The 25,775-nt window shown below is 35.4% G+C and overlaps 1 protein-coding gene across 1 annotated transcript in view; it reads left to right on the forward strand.

Annotated features, from left to right (window-relative positions):
* The window catches only part of LOC144962386 (very long chain fatty acid elongase 4-like), a 33,346-nt gene extending 13,392 nt beyond the window's left edge, over nucleotides 1–19,954 (forward strand). Inside the window, exons 2-8 of the mRNA XM_078895273.1 lie at nucleotides 511–628; nucleotides 1,406–1,593; nucleotides 13,360–13,440; nucleotides 14,462–14,518; nucleotides 16,090–16,204; nucleotides 16,705–16,832; nucleotides 18,034–19,954. Coding sequence (XP_078751399.1) covers nucleotides 562–628; nucleotides 1,406–1,593; nucleotides 13,360–13,440; nucleotides 14,462–14,518; nucleotides 16,090–16,204; nucleotides 16,705–16,832; nucleotides 18,034–18,246 — 849 coding nt within the window. The 5' untranslated portion in view covers nucleotides 511–561 and the 3' untranslated portion in view covers nucleotides 18,247–19,954. The remainder of the gene's footprint in view (nucleotides 1–510; nucleotides 629–1,405; nucleotides 1,594–13,359; nucleotides 13,441–14,461; nucleotides 14,519–16,089; nucleotides 16,205–16,704; nucleotides 16,833–18,033) is intronic.
* Nucleotides 19,955–25,775: the final 5,821 nt, after the last annotated feature.

Consider the following 25,775-nt stretch of genomic DNA (forward strand, 5'->3'; position numbering starts at 1 on the left):
CTTGCTCGAGACTAGAAATCGTTCATGAAATCCGATTTTTTAGACACTTGCTTGGCTTGGGCTTAAGACTAGCTAGTCGTTTACTAGACTAATAAATGCCCTTCAGTGCATATAGGCTAATGAAAGCTGAGTGTATTCCGATAAATGCTTGCTACTACTTACTAGAGGACGCCAATATATTGCAATGTACTTTATTCCAGATTTAACGTACGTCGCTATACAATTACTTGCTGGGTGGACAGGTGGAAAAAAATTGATCGCACGGCGGGTCCTATGTCCCTTACTTTGCAGTGATTTAAAAAACGGTGCTTTGGGGGCTCATGTCCGTGATGATGGGATGTTCCCATGGAAAAAGCTTTTGGTATTAATACAATTTCTTCGTTTTATAGGGATAGACGTGAACCTGGTTAGTTTTTCGTCTAAACAATACTGTCCAAACCATTGCATCAGGTTTTTAACACACATAATATTTTATATAACTTTTTTTTTTTTTGTGTGGTTCTGTTGCAGAGTGTATATAGACAGACCTTTAAGAGGGACAGACCACAGTAACACCACACAATGGAGGCAATTGTATCTGCAGCAAACAGACGCTTCAATCTGACTCGAAGTGACATTTTCGATGGAGGTAGATATCGCATTTGAAATTGTCACGCGTTTTGTTTTTGTCTTTGTTTTCATTCATCCATTCGTTTCATTCAATAAAATATCCTTTTCCATCTTGATTAATATTATATCTTTTTAGATACTGTTCATTACTTGTTGACACTGGCCTTATTCATTTAACCCTTTTTGTCAGAAGTGAGTACTCGTGACAAAGTCTTGTAACATCGTGCCCTCACCATGTTGTTACCTGGTATGACGCGGTATTAAAGAAGAGGTCAGGTGTCCCATGTACTTCTGTTGTGCCAACGATAGAGCGCCTCGTCTTGTCAGAAAGCAAAGCAATGTTGAGCGTGACCAAAGATCGAATGATGCGACCTTGAAAAAGGCTCATTGCACCCATCACCCAATTCGACTCATTTGTGAATGGGTATGTGACAAGTATTCTCAGAGCGTTGGTGCAAATAGAGCAACATGCGACTTAAACTGCATGACAGAAAAATATGCTTACTTGTTTATTTCATCGTTTTCAAGGGGTAACCTAGAAGTCACCATACCTGACCTAATATGGTAACAATTTTCCCCTTGAAGGATCAGATGACACTTAAAAGTTCTTTATTTGTCTGCTATGGCATCAAATTATTCCTTTCCAACTAGTTTTAATTTATAAAGGGTATCTAGTACAGTCGTTCTGCCGATACAGCAAAAAAGTCGCTGTTCTTACGAAATGATATTATAATAAATGGATTTTGTTTTGACACATTGATCTTAATGCATTATTCTTGTTTGCTTTTGTCTCCAGATCCTCGAGTATCTGACTGGTTTCTGATGAACAATCTGGGCAGTGTGTTGACCATGATCATCTTGTACTTGCTGATGGTCAAACATGGTCCTGCCTTCATGGCCAAACGCGCCCCCTTCAAAATGACCCCTATTCTTTTAGTTTACAACTTTGCTCTAGTCATCTTGTCAGCCTACATATTTTATGAGGTATGTTTTAAATAAACACAAATGTGAAACATTGGGAAGCAGGCACTCTGTCGTACTTGACAAAACCCTGTATAATCAGAATTGGGACAAATTGTAATATTTATATCATTGACATCAGTTCGAAACATTAGAAAATATAAATAAACACCTCATGTGTTTATGTTTCTTTGAAAAATAAGGAATAGTTTTTCGGTTCTCCTGTAAAATCGGGTTGTGACTAGGTGCACACATAAGGGGCTCTGATAATCGAACGCAATTATAGGCTTGTTTCAACATTGTTGTAATGGAGAATATTTTGCATTGGTTTGAGAGTATTTCCATTACAACAATAGGCCCATAATAATTTGGGTTATCAGATGTGCACATCATTGAACGGGGTTTTGTTGTCGCACGACAGCCCACTTCACTGATACACTATAAAATGATGTAAAAGTTTGGATATAATGCATTACGAGACAAAGAGGGGAAAAATCTTTCCTCGAATACGGATCGAATCTCAGACCTTCTTATCGCGGCATACTTGCCACCATTACCCAATTGTAATAGTAAGTATGATAACCATCATATTACACTGACCATTACCCTTGCATAACGATAGTAAGTCGATTCGCAATCGGGTCTGAGATTCGCTAATCAGTCGAGAATGGCTGCTACGAGTATTTTTAGGATGATTTTGTGTGTTTGTGTGTGTATGTATGTGTATGTGTGAGTGTGTATGTGTGGTAAGTTTAAAATAACGAATCAAATAACTTTGATCAAAACTATTAATGTCATGCGTTTAGATATGATACTCACAACGTCCATCAGCCGGATATAACGTACCAACACACAAAACTATGAGTAACTTTAAACTAGTGAGAACTATTCATTAAAATTGCTGTCTAAAAACAAATACAAAGAGATATGTGACGTCAATTTCGTTCCATCTTTAAGTCTAATGAATTGCCGCAGTATCCCAGATATGAGAGTATAGAACAATGTTCTCATAGATATACTATTTTGATCAGGGTTAAATGACAAGCATCGTTGTTCAATGTTATCGAATTCACCGAGTGCCGGGGTTGATGGAATATCAGATTGTACAAAAGGATAGAGAGAGAGAGAGAGAGAGAGAGAGAGAGAGAGAGAGAGAGAGAGGGAGAGAGAGAGAGACAGAGAGAGAGAGAGACACAGAGAGAGAGAGAGAGAGAGAGAGAGAGAGAGAGAGAGAGAGAGAGAGAGATGAAATGGAATTAAGGATGGGGAAAAAAGTAGTTTATTATTTTCATCTAGACATTAATTGATTTCTCTTCACACCCCCATTAGGTCAATCAATTTAAGATCGATGAAGCAGTCCTTCAGAACCAAAAGGCACAGGGAGCCGGATTTTATCCCTGTTTGTATAGAGCTAAACGGACAATATAAATGCGCGTTGCCCCGGGGATAGAACACTGGTCTATCGAGAAGTACTTTCCGACAGACCTACTAGACCCAACTACCCAATCATTGCTGGGTGGACATGGGTCAGCAAAAAAAAAAAACCAAACAAACAAACAAAAAAACCCCGAAAAAACCCCCCCAAACAAACACCACTTCACTCGAAATCGTACCGTTCCCTTTGCCCGTAGGACACGAGTGCTCTAACAACTGAACCATCAGGACCTCAAGACCAATGAAAGACTTTTAAAAAAATTAACGTATTTTAATTATTAAGAAAATATAATTAAACACGAGCTAAATGTCACAGTAAACAGTCTTTAATTTACTTTTTCTACTATAATTGGTTGTATGGAGAGATTCTCCTGTTTGTCTTCAGGTGAAAAGAAATCTCTCTAATTAAATTTTTAATGAAAAGTCAAGGCAGCACAGTTGAAGACAGGGGGAAAGTATATTATAGCAATAACTGTAAGTAAATGTCACGAACTTTTTACTTTAATACATGATATTATAAAGTAACTTGTACGCGATTATGATTGTCTAACATCCTGTTGAGGTAAAATAATGTAAGGTTTGTCACCATGATGTCATCATACTGATTCGGAGAGGTCATTTAAGATTGGCTTGATCAGCGTAACTTTGGCTATTTCTAATCCGCTGACCCCAACTAACGTTTATCAAGGTCATTACATATCTACCAATAGTATTATGACAACGGTACATTGTCAATGTGTCTCTAATAGAATCAATGCACTTGAAGATTGCGCATTGGTTAATATGGGAAACACATTATGTCGGACGTTCATTTTTCATTTCAATTTGTCAGATTTTATAATTGATTTTTACGATTAAAATCACAATACAAAGTCAAACAGTGAAGCCGTGCTTTTGTTTCATTCATATTCCGTCCTCCAAGGAGAATACACGCTACTATACTCACTAGTTCTACATCTTTTTATTTGTTTTCTTCATTTATCCTTTGTTTATAGTTTTGGTGACGAAGGTTTTGCATGTGAAATGTTATTTGTTTGTGTTGTTTCATTACGAAGGCTTTCTATTTTCACATTCTCGTTACGACCTCAGACTTTAGTTAGATCCTTACCTCTCTGTAAGAAAAAAAAAACATATTGATTTTTAAAGTTATACGATATGATGAATTGAATTCACAACGAACCCTAATCGTTTATTTCATCATTAGCAAAATTATAATGCGACGCGATATTTTAATTTTAATTTCACTATTCAAAACCCACTCTCAATCTGCCTGAAACGTGATGCATTATCATAAATCTGCATTGATAGAATAATACAATTGGCACTGATCGTTAACCCGGGGAAAGACGGATGTAATCACATTCAATCTGCTTATTTCTTTATTTATTTACATTCAGCATGCAACAAGAGCCTCATGGTTGAGGATACCATGCGCTCTATAAGAGTCTATTATTATTATTATTATTATTATTATTATTATTATTATTATTATTATTATTATTATTTTATTATTATTATTATTATTATTATTATTATTATTATTATTATTATTATTATTATTATTATTATTATTATTATTATTATTATTATTATTATTATTATTATTATTATTGACAAATATTTTACAACGATTTATCACCACGCTACAATCCCAGATTCTTGTCTCGTCAACAAATTTAAGACAATTAAAGACTTACTTTCAATTCTTCGTGGCTTTGTTTATGCAAAAATGTGTTCTTTGTCAAACAAGTCGTGAGAGTTTGGTCGATCTGACAAGAATCCCTAGTCTTTAGCTGATTTTGTTTTATTAATTATTTCCTCGTTGTAAGAAATTATAATATAGATATAAAGAAATTGACGTCACTCAGCTCTTTTTTATTGTTTTCAGCCAGCCAGTTTTATGAGTAATTTTCACTAAATTGTATTAATCAGACTATAAACGTTTACGATTACACATTGTTTTGTGTACGCTATATCCGGTTGGCGGATGTTATGAGTTTTTTTTTTTTTGTTTTTTTTTTAAAAACTAAATGCATAGCATCAATATAGGGGAAGCGTAGTTGAGCGGTTTGATCTTTGTTTCGTACCTGAATGGTATCGAGTTTGACAACCCGCCGCCGTGTTGGTCTTGAGCAAGTCACCTCTTCTAGCCTACTTTGCGACGTTGCACCGTGGCTGACACTGATGCTAATCTAATCTTCCCTTGGAATAGACCCTGAAGACAAATTTTCTCCTTGGGGATGAATAAAGGGACTTTTATTATTATATCTATCATTTATTGTAATAAATAGTGGACTAATGGCTCCCGGGAGTCCCAATATTTCTACTACTGGAGTTATCAACTTAATTGACGAGGAGTCTGATTCAGTATTTCGGGAGTTGGGTCTACACTATTTGTCGGAAAGCACTTTGCTCTAAACTAGTATCTTATCCAAAATATAGCAAGCATTTGCTACTATCAGGTTAACACTATTACATACCGCGATAACATCCCGGGCCACGAGCTTTAAGGCTATAAATAACCACTTTTTATAAACCACAGGGGTCCCGATAGCTCAGTTGGTGGAGCACTTTCTTCACACGCAAAGGAACCGAGGTGAAGTTGAGATTTTTTTTTCTGACACCCTCCCTCCCCACTCCCGTCCACACAGGATCCGTTAGCTCTGTCGAAAAGTACTTTGCGATAGATCAGCGTCCTATCCAAAGGGTAGAAAACAATTGCTATTATCCGTTTCACGCTTTGGAAACCGGGATAAACTCCGGACCCATGGGCTTAATGGCTCTGAAGGACTTATTTTTCATAGACCATAGATACCATGTAAGAAATCGATCAGTTGATATCATGTTAAGAAACTTACTCGACATATTCAAAGCACTCTTTTAAGTTCTCCAAAACGCACATATTATATATATATATATATATATATATATATATATATATATATATATATATATATATATATATATATATATACCCTTCACAATTTAGATATTCAAATATGATCGTTATACTGTTTTATTAATGTTAATCTAACACGTATCACCTTAGAGAAATAGACTAGTCATTTTCCAATTTGTCTTGATCGACGTGCACTTATTTGCAGGTCTGATAACCTTATTTAATATTGTTGATATGGAAATCTAAAAAAATGACACAAAATATTGTTCATAACAGTGATGCCAAAACTCCGGTTTCACCGGAAAAAACTCCGGTCTGGAGCAAAAAATTCCGGGCTCCGGGCAACTTCCGTCAAATTCCGGTGAAGTCAATTTGTTCCAAGGATACCCCCCACCTTCCAACCACCACATCATCATTGCCACCAGTATTACAACCATCATCACTACCACTACTACTGCAACCACCACCACATCATCATCACTACCACTACTACTACAACCACCACCACATCATCATCAGTACCACAACTACTACTGCAACCACCACCACATCATCATTACTACCACTACCACAGCTACTATCATCATCACTACTACTACAACTACCACTACTACTACAACCACGACACCACATTATCACTACCACCACTACTACAACCACCACAACCACATCGTCATCACTACTACTATTGCAACCACCACCACCACATCATCACTGCAACATCACCTACCACTACCACATCATCATCACTACCACTACTGCTACACCCATCCCCACCACCACTACATCGTCATTACCAGTACTACTACAACCACCACCACCACAACATCATCACTACCACTACTACTACAACCACCTCCACCACATCATCATTATCACTTATACTACAACCACCACCACCACCACATCATCACTACCATTACTACTACAACCACCACTACCACATCATCATCATTACCACAACTACTACAACCACCACCACCACATCATCACTACCACTACTACTACAACCACCACCACCACCACATCATCATCATTACCACTACTACTACAACCACCACCACATCATCATCATTACCACTACTACTACAACCACCTCCACCACATCATCATTATCACTTATACTCACAACCACCACCACCACCACATCATCGCAACCACCACCACCACATCATCATCACTGCAACTACCACTACTACTACAACCACCACTACCACATCATCATCATTACCACAACTACTACAAGCACCACCACCACATCATCACTACCACTACTACTACAACCAGCACCACCACCACCACATCATCATCATTACCACTACTACTACAACCACCATCACCACATCATCATCACTACCTCTAATATTACTACAACCACCACCACCACCACATCATCATCATTACCACTACTACTACAACCAACATAACCACATCATCCTCACTACCTCTAATACTACTACAACCACCACCACATCACCATCATCACTACCATCACTACTACAACCACCACCACATCCTCATCACTACCACCACTACTACAACCACCACCACATCATCATCACTACCACTACAACTACAAGCACCACCACCACCATCACCACATCATCATCATTACCACTACTACTAACAGACAGACAAACCAAATCCTTTTTTTAGCTTGGGCGACCGAAGAGTTTCTGGAATTACAGAATTTAAAGAAGCTGATATACAGAGAAGTGGTAAGACCTGGAATGAGATAAAAAAGTTGGCTCGGATAGAGAAGGATGGAAACTGTTTGTCTGTGGCCTATACCCTGACCAGGGTGAAAAAGGCAATGATGATGATGATGATGACCTCTAATACTACTACAACCACCACCACATCACCATCATCACTACCATCACTACTACAACCACCACCACATCATCATCACTACCACTACAACTACAAGCACCACCAGCACCTCATCTTCATCACTACCGCCACTACTACTACTACAACCACCACCACCACATCATCATCACTACCACTGCTACTACAACTACCACAACCACATCGTCATCACTACCACTACTACTACTATACTACTACTACTACTACTACTACTACTACTACTACTACTACTACTACTACTACAACCACCACCACCACATCATCATCACTACCACTGCTACTACAACCACCACCACCACCACATCATCATCACTAACACTATACTACAACTACCACAACCACATCGTCATCACTACCACTACGACCACTATACTACTACTGCTACAACCACTACTACTACTACTACTACTACTACCACTACTACTATACTACTACTACTACTACTACTACTACTACTACTATTAACTACTACTACTACTACTACTACTACTACTACTACTACTACTACAACCACCACTACAACATCATGATCACTACCACTACTACTACAACCACCACCACCACATCAATCATCATCACTACCACTACTACTACAACCACCACCATCCCATCATCATCACTACCACTACTACTTCAACCACCACCACCACCACCATATCATCATCACTACCACTACAACTACAACAACAACCACTAACACCACCACATCATCCTCACTACCACCAGTACAACAATTTCTACCATTGGGTTTTGGTGCTTTACTTCACTTAAAATAAGGAAACTTTGGGATTGTATTTAGCAATGTGTTTATGTATCATAATATAATTCTAATCAGTTATCTATTTAGAACTATACAATATGTAAACACAATGCCAAATACCATTCCAATTTCTTTTTCTTGTGTTCGGAAATTCCTCTTTCGGCATTGAAATTCCTACGAGTGGTGTCTGAAACTCCTGTGAGCCAAATTTAAAGTTGGCGTCTCTGTTCATAACAACAATGTTAAAACTAGGCCCATACGTGCGTTTGGATGTCAGACATGCATATATGTACACGTCGGTCTTGATCAAACTTTTGCATCTTCTTCACAAATTGTCCAAAATAGTCTGATTCGACTTGTAGGATCAAATACTCGAAATGTTGTTGTTGTTGTTGTTGTTGTTGTTGTTGTTGTTGTTGTTGTTCTTCTTCTTCTTCTTCTTCTTCTTCTTCTTCTTCTTCTTCTTCTTCTTCTTCTTCTTCTTCTTCTTCTTCTTCTTCTTCTTTCTTCTTCTTCTTCTTCTTCTTCTTCTTCTTCTTCTCTTCTTCTTCTTCTTCTTCTTCTTCTTCTTCTTCTTCTTCTTCTTCTTCTTATTATTATTATTATTATTATTATTATTATCATTATCATCATCATCATCATCATCATCATCATCATCATCATCATCATCATCATCATTATTATTATTATTATTAATATTATTATTATTATTATTATTATTATTATTATTATTATTATTATTATTATTATTATTATTAATATTATTATTATCATTATCATAGCTACATTTCTTTGTTCTCTTAGAGCAGATGTTACATCCAATTTGTCATGCCTCGTTAGATATAATTAAACCAACAATATTCTTTTTTCTCAAATCAAGGTCATGGCTAAACCATTATTACATACTGTTCTACAATCATTAATATATCTCAATATGCAGGGCCTATTCTTTTATGATCTTCCGACTTTTTAGACATGTAAAACTTGGTAAGCCAACGTGCACTTATTTGCAAATAATTTTGTTCAGGTCCTGATAAGTCAATTTATTCCATATTCCATAAGTTCATAAGTGGTCAAAACACAGTGAAATATTATCTTTTAAATTGTTTTTTTGGTTATTGTTTTTAAATTGTTTGCACACGGTTTTGACCCCTATCCATATGAAAACAGATCATCGCTATGAATGTATTCCATTAGTGGATAAATACTGATTAACGTTTACATGTTAATTTTCAATTCAATCGCCGCCCCCGCCCTTTCCTTCTTGTTTAAAAATATCAGCATCAATATCATTATGGATGTGTGTGTATGTGTGAGTGAGTGGATGTGTGTGTGTGTGTGTGTGTGTGTGTGTGTGTGTTTTAAATGAGCGTTGAGTTTTATCTTGGATACGACGCATGCTTTCTTGTCGATTTTGCTAATTTGCACTTTTAAAAAAAATTACGTCTCAAATATGTAACGTTATGTTTCCGAGTAGGCAACGTGTAGTGCCCTTTTACAATGAATGGTCAGTTGCCAAATTAATATGCATGCCTTTAATGTTTATTCATGAGCAAACAACGTTATCTGTGTGTCATCTAATACCGCCACAGGGAATTATCTAATTGCACAATAATCGCGCCTCATTAACAAATCATGGTGGGTGCGCGTTGGCTTTGACACATTACTTAAAACGTCATAAGAAATATTTGTGAGTGTAAGGCGATATGACAGATTTTATTATTTTTAAATGATAAAGCTTGAATTTGCACTTTTATATCCTCTCACTGTGCTTAAAGCGGTATACAATGGGGCAGAAAATAAGAGCAATAGCTTAAGACGCAAGATAGCAAATGACACATGTAATGTGTTATATATTACCCCAAAAAATTTTGTATAAATAATTCGACCTTTATGAAATAATTACAAAATGCAAACTAATTTTGTCCAGAAATGTTGTCTCTCTTGACCTGTATAATAATTCGAATTTCTCCGACTTCCGACGTGCTTTGCCATATATATATATATATATATATATATATATATATATATATATATATATATATATATATATATATATATATATATATATATATATATATATATATATTTGTATTTATATATGTATATATATATATATATATATATATATATATATATATATATATATGGAGGGGGAGGGGGGGGGGGGAGGTATTCGATACTCGAGTGCCTTTTACCTTTGTCACAAACTTTTTTTTTTTTGGTCTAAAAATTAATTGCACTTTCCCTTTAAAGGAAAAGAATATTGTTCGACGCATATGACATGGTAATAAAAGATAAAATAACTTGTGGATGAGATTTGTATAAATGCTATATTTATTATTTACCACTGTCAACACTTCTGTTAGCTTTAAATCTATTCTGTTAGATACACTGGACTCTTCCTGTTGGAGTTTATTCCCGAGGATTGCTTGATGGAACAATATGTTGTATTCAGTCTTGGAAAGCGTCGGCAGCGCACCTGGCGGTGCTTCCGACAGACTGAAAGCAGAAAACATTTTTATGCTTTGCATAAGGTGATAGATAACTAACTAGATGCACTTGGCCGTCACACACAAAAAAAGGTGTCCATCTGAGTGATGAGACCCATGAGGCCGAAGTTTATCCCGGTTTCTATGCCGTTGAAAGGACGGTATTCTATCCCAAACTACATTCCATCAGAGATTATAGATCCAACCACCCAATCTGTGATTAGGGGTCAGAACATAATCTCAACTTCATCAGATATCGATAACCGCCCCGTTCGTGGGAGGCGAACGCTCTACCACTGAGCTATCGAGACCCCTGCCGTCACAATTTTCATTTTCTAGTCGTGTAAATTCTCCTCAATGTCACTGAATGGCGGGCCAACTACAACATTGTTTGCATTTTCCTGTAGCCTTGACTTTCGGTTTAATGACCAATCATAGAAATACAAAACAAAAGCAAAACTGGATTGAAATCGAGCCATACTGTTCTATTTTAAATCAGTCCCCCCCCCCCCCTTCTCCCCCAATTAAAAAAAGAAATCAAAATGAGTACAGTATACAAATTGTTTATTAACTGCCTGTCGTAAACATCAATCTTTGTACATATCAATTTTTGAACGGTGAAAAATTCGTCCACTCCCCTCCCAGTACATCTGTCTGTGTTCCCCATTCGTTTCTGACATTAAATCTAATAATATAACCTCACTGGTCCACAACTCTACTGGTATAACAGAGTACAATGTGATTCCATGAATTCTATTTTTGTTGTAAAAATAATGATGTTATGTTTGCAATGACTATAATATTTTGTTTCCTTTCTTGAAACCTGTCCTATTTCATAACAGTCTTAAGTCTGCTGATCAGCTCGCCAATTAAATTGTCGATTCACGATTGTTTCACATTATTACTTTCACGGAGGTGATGCCATACTCTGGAAAAACTCGTATTAAAAATTTGGCCAGAAAACAGTATTTTAAAATTTGGCCAGAAACCTCGTCCTTGAAATATCGATCGATTTAAATGACTCTCATCATGACAAAAACTCTCAAACATGGGAGCTCGCGAGGTCTTCCTTAAGTCTCAGGTTTGAGAGCTTTTGCAAGAATAGAGTCATTTAAATCGATCGATATTTGAAAGACGAGTTTTCTGGCCCAATTTTTAAATACGTGTCTTTCCCGACTACGACAGTTATCTGGTTAAAATAACTTTATACCAGATCAGGGCGATGGACCACATATTGATAGGAGTATGGTAATTTATAGTATAAAGCATGCAAAAGGAAACAAAGAAATAATTAAAATTTTATTAGCCTGGTGACATCTTGACTGTGTCTTTGAGTTCTACCTAATTTGCCTTTCATACCCACATATAATTTAATATTCATTTCATGAATCATTAGGGGACGAGATTGCCGCGTGGATACACATAATAATTAATTCATGATACTCATAAACCCAAAGACTCGAGTTCGAATCCCGCTGTCGGGATCTTGTTTTATTATTTCTTTTTTCCTTTGAGCAATAAACGTGACCGTAATTGTATACTTTTCGGGATTACGCTGTGGCTGTCGTTTGGTTTATCTCCCCTCCGACGTGAACATATTTTGAAAGTCTGATAATCGGACTGAATGATGTGCATATTTTAACATGTTTGTTGTAGTGGAGAATTATTTCCATTACAATACTGAGACCATAACAATTTGGGTTATCAGACCTGCAAATAAGTATACGTCGGCAATCTCAGTCTTATTTATTTATCAATTTTTCCTTCTTTCTTTCCTTTTTAAAAAAAAAAATTTGTTTTTTTTTTTTAATTTTTGAGATAGACCGTAGAGAGAAAAAAACAAACTCCTGAGTATAAAAGATGTCGTTATCATGGAACTACATGCTTGACTTCAAAACCGCATAATAGATAGTATGCGCTTGGCTAAGAAGCTCACAACATTGCCAAGTATAACGGACCAACACACAAAACTATGTGTAACCATGAACGTTTATAGTCTGGTTAATACAGTTTAGTGAAAATTACTCATAAACGCGGATGGCAAAACTCAATAACAAAGACCCGAGTGACGTCAACTTAGAACTATATATAATATAGTTTGTCGGCCGGGAGCGCCAATCATCAAGCATCTTTTTCCTCGACTCTATGATGACTTATGTTCTGAATTACAGTTTCCTATTTTGGATTGTACATTTAAATGTCACATCATTTAGCATAACTGAAATTCGTCACTGGTGAGATTTGCAAGAAATCTTTTGACTATCAATTAGACGAAAGGGCTATAAATGAAATTAATAGAATATAAATTTTTATTTTTATTTTTCCATATCAAGATGGTGGCGGTAGCCATAATCAGAGGCTACAAATTTTCTTGTCAACCCATCAATTATGAAAATACAGAAATTGGACTTAGGGTAAGAAAATAATCACGAACATTTTCTTCTTGACAAATCCTCCTCCTCATTCTACTCATCATCATCCCCCTCCTCCTACTCCTAATCATCATCATACCATCATCATCATCATCATCATCATCATCATCATCATCATCATCATCATCATCATCCTCATCATCATCATCCTCATCCTCATCATCATCATCCTCATCATCATCATCATTATCATCATCTTCCTTTTTTCCTCCCGTTTCTTCTTCTTCTTCTTCTTCTTTTTCTTCTTCTTCTTCTTCTTCTTCTTCTTCTTCTTCTTCTTCTTCTCCTCTTCCTTCTCCTCCTCCCTCTCCTCTCCATCCGCTTCCCCTCAGCTTCAGCCCCCCCCCCCCTCCCTCTATAAAATTTCTCCTACCTTCCCACTACTACCGCCAACTACCCCTACCCCTTCCTTCTTCTCCGTTTTTTTCTCCCCTCTCACGGTTACTGCTATCGCAATCTCCCATTTCTTCACCGTTACATCCTGCAGCAAAAGGTCTGAAATCGATTCCAGGTATAGTCGAGATTTATTTCAGACCTCTCTGTCCGCCCAGCAGTGATTGGAAAGCTGAGTCTGTTATATCTGGCGGAGGATGCCTTGCATAAGACTAGAGTCCTATCAAAATGGTAGCAAGCAATTACTATTGTCCATTTAACGCTATAGAAACCGGGATACACTCCGGCTCCATTGACCTAGAGGCTCTGAAGGACTATATACAGCAGCGCATCAGAAGAAGCCTCCTCCTACTCCTCTCTCTCTCTCTTCTTCCTCCCACTCGCTATCATCACTTCTCTTGTCTAATTGATTCAAGTGTAACGAGCACACACATTGCTATTTACATCTTTAACTTGATAATCACCATGCCATAATACGAGCATGTTTTATTTCTATTTTGAAGTCTAATCATAAAACAGTGATATTGACAAGTAAAGCAACATCATCAACAAAAAATATCATAAAGTTCTACTTTATCTTTAACCGATTCCTTTTTTTATTTTCATTCAGGAAGCCAATGCATCATGGTGGTATTTCTTCTCAAAGATCATCGAATTTTTAGACACTGTGAGTATCCCTAGCTGAGTGACGTGAACTTCAATCATTCCATTGAATGTTGTTAAATTAAATGTATTCATGCGACGTATGACTGATATATTATGTACTCACGTGACTAGTATTCTCATGATGAACATTTCGGAAACCGGTGCTATTGCTTTCCTCCGAAGCGACGCGGAGCATACCTGAAAACTCAATGTTGTTACCGGGGACCAGATGTTTCCATATGACAAGGATCCAAAATAAGGGGGTGGGAAGGGTGGGGGTGGGGGGGGGGGGGTGGAGGAGCACTTTAGCTATCGGGTCCATCTAGAGGATATTGCTCGGAATATAGAGAAACACAACAGTCTTCAGAGGAAGCTAATGGAATCTGCTTGGGGCACCGACGAAACGCTTTTGAGGACGTCGCCCTGGTATTTTGCTTTTCCACAATGGAATTCTGTGCCCCCCCTCCTTCCTAGCTAAGTTCAAACGTCCAGAAGCTAGATGCTAAAAGCTGCCAACAACACTCAAAAAGAGTGACCAGGTTATGGCAACTATCCAACCATCCTTCCTAGTACAGCGGGAGACGATTTCTGGAAATAGAGAGGAAATGTGAGTTAACGCCTCTCAGACGAATGATGGATGAAGCCACAAACACAGGCCGAACGAAATGCCGGAGGCCCTTTACTTAGCTTCCCTGACTTCTGAAGGGCAGTTATTTATGAGATGGAGGCCGACTTTGATGAGTCCTGTTCCTATGGGTGGGACATCATCTCTTCTGAAATGGGAGAGACGCTTCCCAGGGTTTGGTACCAGTTAGAGGAGACATTAGTGAGACATTAGTGACAGCCAACAGAATACTCTTCGAAACAACAGCAACTCTGAATATATGGGACCTGGCGGCGTCGCCCTCTTGCACTGGTTGCTGTAATACTGCTGAGATTGGGGAGCATCTGGTTGAGCATTGCTATCACAGCTGCAGGACGGGTTCAGGAAAGTTCATGAGTGCGCAAAATTTTCGACGTTAGGCTAATTGTCCTTTAAGAAAATGTTTTATTTTAAAAATAAACAAGGAAACCTAAAAACCGCGAGGTTTTAAGTTATACAGCGCAATATCCATCTAATGTGCTCAGAGCACTCTGCAAGGAGTCCCAAGCTAACAACAATTTTAACATATATAGAACAAGACGTGACGCCAGTATGGTACTTTTATTTTGACAGAGACAATGTTCTTACCGGCTAGATACTCATTTTACACCTAAGTGTGATAAAGAATACGGGTAAAGAGTATTCTCAAAGGACTCAACTTTGCGCTGCCCAGTGATCCATGAATCACAGGACCACAAAGCCGCACGTTGCACTATAAACTTGCCATTTACAAAACTTACAACCCAAATTCTTGCGGAAACAAATAGTTTCCAATGATATTTATTATTCTTCATATGGTTACGACCATTAGATCGAATCTATATATATATATATAATATATATATATATATAATATATATATATATATATATATTATATATATATATATATATATATATATAATATATATATATATATATATATATATATAATATATATATCTTTTCCAGGCCTTTTTCATACTTCGAAAGAAAGACAGACAAGTGACATTCCTTCATGTGTACCACCACAGCACAATGGCCGCGATTTGCTGGTACGTGGCCAAGTACGTCCCAGGAGGAGAGAGTAAGTTTGTAAACGTTGAAAACAACCCCTTTAAACATTAGCCAAATTATTTAGAGATTGAATATTGGGAAATCTTGAAAACAATTTCTTCAAACATTGGTCAAATGATTTGTTAAATATTATCGTTTTAAAAATTGATATGCTCTAGTGATCTTCGACTTCTTGTTTGCCATGGGTTAATCGGGTAATACAACGCTTTCATGAAGTCACGAGTGTGTAAAGAGATGGAAAAGAAATACGATATCACGACTGGATAATGGATAAATAGATGAATGGATACATGAATTAATAAATGACCGAATAAACAAATAAATAAATAAACAACTAAATAAATCAATCGAGAAATTAATGGAATGTCAGGCCTTTTGCGGGGATCAGCAACCATAACTTTTAAATACTCTTTTCCACCGGCCCTCTGGAAGAATTCCACATCTCTATCTTATATCTATGACTCAACTTTGTAATCCCTTTTTGTTTGTTTTGTATTGTCTTCACAACAGAATTCTATGGTGGAGGTTTCAATTGTTTGGTACACGTCTTCATGTACACGTACTACGGACTTTCAGCTATGGGACCTCAGATGCAGAAATATCTTTGGTGGAAACGTTATCTCACAGAATTTCAACTTGTAAGTTGTTAACACATTGCCATAAGTAAAAATAACTTTCAAATAATTTCTATGATTTTGTAGACAACAATAACAATAATAAAAATGATTATGAAAAAAAAAATAATAATGATAGTAATAATAATAATAATAATAAATATAATAATAATATAATAATAATATAATAATAATAATAATAATAATAATAATAATAATAGTCTATTATTTTAAAAGATAGGGTTGGGGATCACAATTGTTAAATTTTTATAGCACAGAATTACTTGCAAGTCCCTCTTTTAATTTCAGCCGAATTCTATCACCCGTTTGACTCAAATTAATACGAAGAAAATCTGCTTGTTTAATACTCAGCACTTGTTGACATTTGTTTTTTTTAATGCAAGTATAATTTATTCTACGCAATTCTAGCATTTCCACAAGAAGACTTGATGACTTAATTTTAAATCTCTCTTGATACTATCGACTAATGATAATCTTTCTAATCCTCCTATTATTCTAATCTCTATATTTTAAAAATTAGGGTTGGGGATCAACATTCTTCCGTAAAGCCAATGTTAAATTTCTAACATCGAGCACAAAATTACCGGCAAATTAAAAAATACAATGCAGTAGTGTAATAAGCATTATGGATGACAGTCTGTTATTAATAGCCTTTATTTCTCCGCATATATTGCGGGTTTTCCACTATTAATAATAATAATAATAATAATAATAATAATAATAATAATAATAATAATAATAATAATGATAATAATAATAATAATATTAATAATAATAATAATGATGATGATAATAATAAAAATAATATTAATAATAATAATAATAATAACTTGCAAACCTTTTTTTAAATTAATGGTAATTGTATCACCCGTTGACTCAAATGGCAATTTAGAGTATAAACAAACAAAAAAATAACACGAAAATATTAACATTTTTACTGGTACCTGGTTAAAATTTGGATCCCAATAACGCTTGTAATAATGGTAGTAATAATGATAATGATAATCATCATCAAAATCATTTTCATCATCATCACCATCATCATCATCATCATCATCATCATCATCATCATCATCATCATCATCATCATCATCAGCTCAAAAAAAAAAAATATAAATAAAAGAATGACCTTTAAACGAAAGAAACTCCTTAATTTTGATTTAAGACGATCTTCATCCTCATTTTTTTAAAACTTGATTTTCAGCTCCAATTCATGTTCGTGAACGTCAGATCAATAATCACGTTTTTCCATGGCCCTTGCGAGTACCCAAAATGGATCAATGTCTTCGCCTTGTTTTTCTCCTCAACCCTCCTGCTGTTTTTCTTGAATTTTTACATCAAATCCTACAAAACCAATTCATCAAAATCAACATCAGAGAATGGAAGCACAGAGAATAGTATACAGAAATCAGATTAGGATTATGCCACTATAACATTGCCGAATACTGAAAAAATAACAACAAAATAAATAAATAAATAAATTTTAAAAAACCAACACCCAACCCCCCCCCCCCCCCCCCCCCCAAAAAAAAAAAAAAAAAAATAAAAATAAAAAATAACCCAACAAAGCAAACATTAAAAAATTTTGGCCAGAAAACTCGTCTTACAAATATCGATCCATTAAAATGACTCCAATCATGTGAAAACCTCTCAAACCTGGGATTTAATTAAACTCCTAGGTTTGCTCATTTTTAACAAGACAACGGTCATTTTTATACGATCGATATTTGAAGTACCCGTTTTCTGACCAAAATTCAAAATATGATTTGTTTTTTGTTTTTTGTTGTTGTTTTTGTTTTTTTCTTTTTTTTTTTCAGAGTTCGGCAGAATAAACCTCATGCTGTTTAATGCTAATTAGTGGCCGGCCGCCTCAAATTGCAATTTTATCGTGGTGACTTAGAGGCTGAAAAATAACTTTAAAGTTAAAGATAATAGACTTGGGTTAAGCATAATGTTTTATTAAGGACAATGGATATCGTCTCTTAAGGAGCAAAATACCAAAACATCATAATATTTAAAATTTTCACTTTAAATCAACTTTTAAGCACCTGGTTCACCCCGACATAAAAACAATTTGAGATGGTGGGTCACATCTTATTGAAGTAAAAAAAATGTACACGAATTATTTTAGAATATTTATATTAGAGGGATGCATTTGTCACTGATTTTCTCCATGCGTTTTTAAAAGCTTTTTGTTTAATTATGTAGACGACTATCTATGTCCTAAAGACAATTTAATAAAATACGTCTTATCATTTTAGGGTTTACTGATTTGTCATTGGTACGAGTAAGTGATTTAAGCAATGGCGGACCCCATGGAAACGCCTCAAGAGTAAAGTCGCCTGGATACCGTATAACTGTTACTTTGTTGACTTATTTTCTCATAACTAATCAGAATGCTGATTTCTAATTATATTGAAATTTAGGGACTTGGTTTGTAATGACGCGAGTAATGGTCAGAGGCATCGGAACGTTTTTTTAAACGTTCTCGTAAGTTCCATCTCCTCCAGTATCACTCATATAGTGGTCTACCCAAACTACCAAATCTTATACACTAAGTTACAGCGTTGGAATACTTCTTACTACATTGTACGCGAGTCGCCTGTATTTACTAAAGACAACACTAAATTCCTTTCAAATCCTATTTTCTCCCACCCTTTAGCTCGTCAGGACTACAGGTAACAGCAATGCGACCCAGGCTTCATTAAAAAAAGTGTGAAAAGTTTAGTAAAATGGTTAAATCCAAAATGAATGGATTGAATCACGTCATAAATGCACTTCCTCTATTTTTTAGTGTTTATATTTTATTTATTTTAGCAACTTTTACACAAGAAATGATAAAATTTAATTCACCAACTTGATATAGATTTAGTCAAGTTGATGAAGATACAATGTTGCCTTTTTTAAACATTTGTTTTCATGTCGTCATCAAATCAGGGTAGATTGAGTGTCAATCAAATAAACATTTAACCGTCTGAACCACCATTTTAATCATAATTCATAATTCTTGTACATGGAAAAGCCTATAAAAACATATTTTTTTCAGAAATCCAAATTATAAATGTATAATATAGAAAGATATAGAGGTAGCAAACCAGATGATGCGAGAGATACAGAAAGAAAAATGAGAGAGAGAAAGAAAGAAAGAAAGAAAGAGAGAGAGAGAGAGAGAGAGAGAGAGAGATAGAGAGAGAGAGTAGGGGGGGGGGTGAGTGAGAGAAAACAGACGGAGGAAGGGCATAGTGAAAGAGATAGACAGAGAGAGAATAGAGGAAGGGAAGCGTGAAAGAAAGAAATAGATAGATAGATAGATAGATAGATAGATAGATAGATAGATAGATAGATAGATAGATAGATATAATATATATATATATATATATATATATATATATATATTATATATATATATATGTATATATATATATATATATATATATATATATATATATATATATATATATATATATATATATATATATATATATATAGAGAGAGAGAGAGAGAGAGAGAGAGAGAGAGAGAGAGAGAGGATTGAAGTCATTGTGAAATAATGTGATGTTCATTGCATAAAACGGGCGACTGTTCTTAGTCTTATCACACTGCCGTACTCTGAGAAAACACGTATTTTGAATTCTTACCAAATTTTTAAATACATGTTTTTTTCTTCCAGAGCACGGCAGCACCACTGTCACTTCTATTCTTATTGTGAAATCCAGATTTTGATGATTTTTTATTATTATTAAGCACCAAGTCAAATAAAATAAAACAAATCAATTTACTTCAAATGGTAATCGATTAAAGTGGCCCTCAAATGACAAAACATTTACTTGATCAATATTCGAAATAAAAGTTTTCTGGCCAGGATTGAGAAAAAATATTGATGCTATGCGATTAGGTAAAATATCACAACATCCACCAGCCGGGTATGACTTACGAACACAGAAAATTATGTGTAACCTAGAACGTTTATAGTCTGATTGATATTATTTGGTGAGAACTAATCATTAAAATGGCTGTCTATAAACAATAACCAAGAGGGGACTGACGTCAATTTTGTTCCTTCAATTGTCACATTGGAACATTTAGTGCATGTTCGTTTGGAGTAAAATTAGCCTGACAGAAAAGAAAAAAAAGAAGAAAGAAGACGTGAGTTACTGATCAATCAGCAGAATCGGAAAGGGAAAATAATTAAAAAGAATCATAAAACAATTGTTTTAATAAAAGGCGAACTCCTTGCCTCTTTTGTTGATAATAAATAGATGATGATTTTTAAAAAGATTATTATTATTAGAGTCAAAGTGAGTGTAACAAACAATAATTATTGTACGTTTAGGTCCTCGGGACCTGAAATGTTCACATTGGTTTGATGCCATTGCTTTTGTTTTTAATTGCTTTCCATTTCATATCTTGTAATTTTACCATTCCAGGCTCCCATGAGCCATTATAATAACTACTACAGTTACGTTGATTGAAATTTTATTTTGTTTTACTCATAACGGTCATTATTATTATTATTATTATTATTATTATTATTATTATTATTATTATTTATTATTATTATTATTATTATTATTATTATTATTATTATTATTATTATTATTTGTTTATTTTTTTGTTGTTTTAAAAATATTTTTTATATATATTTTTTATATTAGTGTCCTTGCAATTGGTCCAGCGTTAAGTTTGTTTTAATATCACCTTACAATCATAGGAAAACATGCATACACTCACACACACACACTCTCTCTCTCTCTCCCTCCCTCTCTCTCTCTCTCTCTCTCTCTCTCTCTCTCTCTCTCTCACACACACACAGACACACTCACTCACTCACTCGCCCACTCACTCTTTCTCTGGTCAATAACAACCCACTTTTTTCTTTTGATATTCTTGATTTAAAATATCTTTTAATAACTTGAACAGAAGCAGAAATTATTTATAATATTGATTATATGGATAAATTCCGTAGTTTAAACAGAAACATTAGAAATTGTTAATATGTATATGCTAGTTCTTTCATTCGTTCTAGAAGTTGATTCATCGAGGAGTTTGCATGTGTAAATTTACTTTTACTTTTAAACTATTAGATAAATGTTGTCCACAAGTGCCTTGTTATTAAATATAAATACGTCAGAAATGAAATTATTGAATAAATTTTAAATGGATTTTTGTTCTTGTTTCATATAGTTAGGTGTTACAGACGGCAGCATGTTATTCTTAATGTCAGTAATTATCATCATCATCATCATCATCATCATGGCTTATCTCTCCTGCACGTGGCCTCCGCAACTGCTAACCGAAACAAGCTTCTGAGGTACGATCCCCAGTCGAGGTAGACTGATTTTTTGGGATGTTTTTTTTTTAAATTTTATTTTTATTTCTTGCTTTGTCTGGCACCTTTCATACATACTTGTTCAGATCTTTATCTTCTGTCCTGTATCATCCTTCCACATTCAGTCACTGTCTTATTCATCCATTAGCCGATGTCTTGTGACCATCTTTTTCATGGTCTCCCTCTCCCTCTTTTAGCCTCCACAATACCCCTGGGAACAATTTTTTCAAGGGTGTCATGTCTCTTGATATCTCCAAAAAAAATTAAGCTTTAGTTTCTGTATCATCATGGTGAGATATAGCTCCCTAATACCCAGGGACTCTTTCATATTTTGGTTATTTTCTTTTGCTGTTCAAGGAATGCGGAGAATTTTCCGGTAGCATTAAATTTCAAACACATTGATTGTATTCTTATTGTTTTTTTCCTGATTGTTCATGACTCACATCCATATAATGTTGTTGGAAATATGCATTTCTTAATATTTTCATTTTCAGTTGGATGTTTTCATTTTTCATGTAATGTAATCATTTTTGTCAAATGTTTTTGGGCAGGTGCTATCCTCCTTTGGATATCAATTGCCTCTATTCTTGAGAAAACTGTTGACATTCTCCAGTTTTTCCCCATTAACCACAATTTGGGCTTTTTGACTTTTATCCGTGTCCATTACTTAGGTCTTTTTAGAATTTAGGAGCAGGTCTTTGTCCTCACTATGTTGTTTTATGGATTGCACTAGCCTGTCTAATCATGAAGGGGTTGTTGACAGGATTGTAGTCTCAGTCAGATCTGAGATTGGCTTGCCATAATTTATTTAATATTGCTGCGCTGTAGTTTAGTTCAGTCTCATCATCAATGACCCGCCTCATGATAGATTCAGTGTTAAGGCTGAAAAGAGAAGAGACAGGATGCAACCTTGCCTCACTCCCCTTTTGACTGTAATTATAGTAATTTAAAATAATAGGGTATGCGTTGCTCCATGACTCAGCGGTACGGTGTCTCCTCTTGTCACAACAGTCAAGCGATGTTAAGCGTGGTCAATAGCCTGATGATGACAATAATCGTGGAAAATTCTTGTCCCGTATTTGTGACCGTAACACACATTCCCCCCCCCCCCCCCTCGATTGAGGCATGAATGAGTAAGTGCCTGACTACAGGAATAACCCCAGTCGGTCTACTCAACAATTATTGGGCGTTTTAGGTCTGAGGTAAACCATTTTGCGACAAGGGTCTTATCTAAAGAACAGTAAACATTTGATACTGCATTTTTAGCTCTACAGAGACACGGATAAATTCCAGTCCAATGGATTTCACGAATTTTAAAGACTGCCACTACATGAGGCATCTGTGGCTCATCTGAACGGGCTCTCATTTTGTTACAAAGTCAAGCGATATTGAGCTTGGTCGGTAACCAGAGGGATGACAATGATTACATAACTTTGACCTTGACGTCGTGTGTCAATGGGTCAGACACATTTCTCTTCTTACTCAGGTCTGAATGGCTACTCAACAATTGGTGTTGATATATATCGTAAGATTGCCAGTTAAAAAAAGACGACTCACAGGCGATTTATAGTACAGGTGGTGTTGGATGTACAAATCGCAATGTATAACGACCCTCCGATCCAAGTTACCAGAACCCCGGAGACCCAATAAGGAACCACTGTCATTTTTTGCTGTTAACGACTTAATTTACATTTTATGAAACACTGGTTTGTTTTTAACGGAAGTAAAAGCTACCAGATTGTTTTATTAACGCCTGTATATTTGATTTTTTTTTAAAAAGAGACATAAAAAACAAAAAAAAAAAAAAAACAAATCAAAACAAGCAACAACAAAAACAACAGAAAAAAAAACCTCCAAACAAAAACAAACAAACCAATAAACAAAAAAAAAAAGATCCCCAAAATCAACCAAATAAAAACCCCAAACAAACAAATAAATATTAACAGACGATGGTATGTTACTGGGGAGTGGATATCAGAATATAAAAATGAAGGAAGGTATGGTGACATTATCCTCATGATCTGTCCTCTCTTTGGATGTATAAGGAATAAATTGCCTGGCCAGGGTGAGTATTATTTCTACATAATAATGTTATGGCTTTGCAGTGCTGATGATAGAACCGAAAATAAGTCACCTAGCCCTGAGTGGCGCTGCATTGCGACTGTCGCCTGGGTTATTCCAGTCTTTTCTAGGAATAGATCATAAAGACATTTTTTCCTCTTGGAATTGGAATGAATATGGGAATTTAATTCAATCTAATTAATTAATTAATTTATTCATTTCATATTTCTGTGACTGTAAACGCGGTTATTGAGTTTCTGAGTGACTGTCGTCTCACTTCCCTCTCCCATCCACCTTCCCCGGCATGTATTTACCAACAAACCGTTGGATAAATATGATAAACGTTATACTACTTAGCATTTTGCACTCTTTCTCCCCTGCAGCTTTATAGATTTTCAAGTTCCAAGCGATATCATTATTCTACCAAAGTGCTTGCATTAAATAAATCAACACAACAATTGCTACAAAGACGTTTATTGACACAAAACATTACAACATTGAAAGCAGGTTATTGATATAAAAAATAGAAAGTATTTAACAATCATTGACGCAATCCATTATTTTCCATGTGAGAACATTGACTTGGTACAACTTGCTAACAAATCAAATGTCAATGTTTTGCCGAACTGCATTCTGATCTTGAAGAAAACCGATTTTTAAATCCCTGACTCATGTAACACATTCTCTCGTACTATGACAAAATGTATTTTTCCATTTTAGCCAGAAATATGTTTACTTCATATTATATCGATGGAATCAAATCACCCACAATATGTTAAAAAGATTTAAATCTGCGAAGGAAGACTCGGGTTTAAGTTAGATTTCTCTTTTTTTTTTTTTACTAATCTAGGGTAATTTTCATCGATCGATACTTTATCGATGTAATAAAAGCTCTCTGGCAAAAATAAAACAAAAGGCATTTTGTCAGTGTATAGTAGATGTACTTCCATGTAAAAGGGGGTTTATGAACAGCGATTCGATTTTATTTAAAGGCTCGAGATTTTCTTAACGAGTATTATTTACAATACAATTTGAACCCATTAATACAGTAATGTCCTCTTAAGACAAAAATATTCGAAGTGCATGAAAATTGCCCACCACCCCCCCCCCCCCCCCCCCTCTCTCTCTCTCTCTCTCTCTCTCTCTCTCTCTCTCTCTCTCTCTCTCTCTATCTATCTATTTCAGTATCTATCTATCTCTTCTCTTTCTATCTTTTAATTTATCTCTTTCTGCACCCCCCCCCCCTTCTATTTCCATCCATTCCCGCAAGTGTCCAATAATGGCAATGTATGTTTTTAAACATTTTATTTTATTTATCATTTTTTTTTTTGGGGGTGTGTATTGGGTGACCAGAAATAAAAATCCCACGCCGCCATTACATTCATAAAAAAAAAAACACAAAAAAAAACACAAAAAAACTGCGATGCAAGCACAACGCTAATATTTCAGAACCGAAAACCAAGACATAGCAGATGATGTTTTAAAATGTTACTTATTTTATTTATTTTCTTTTTTCTCTCCCCCCCCCCCCCCCCCTTTTTTTTTTTCTTTTTTTT

Source organism: Berghia stephanieae, chromosome 1 (genome assembly GCF_034508935.2).
Source record: "Berghia stephanieae isolate SIO BIC M18660-M18661 chromosome 1, UCSD_Bste_1.3, whole genome shotgun sequence".
Lineage (NCBI taxonomy): Eukaryota > Metazoa > Mollusca > Gastropoda > Nudibranchia > Aeolidiidae > Berghia > Berghia stephanieae.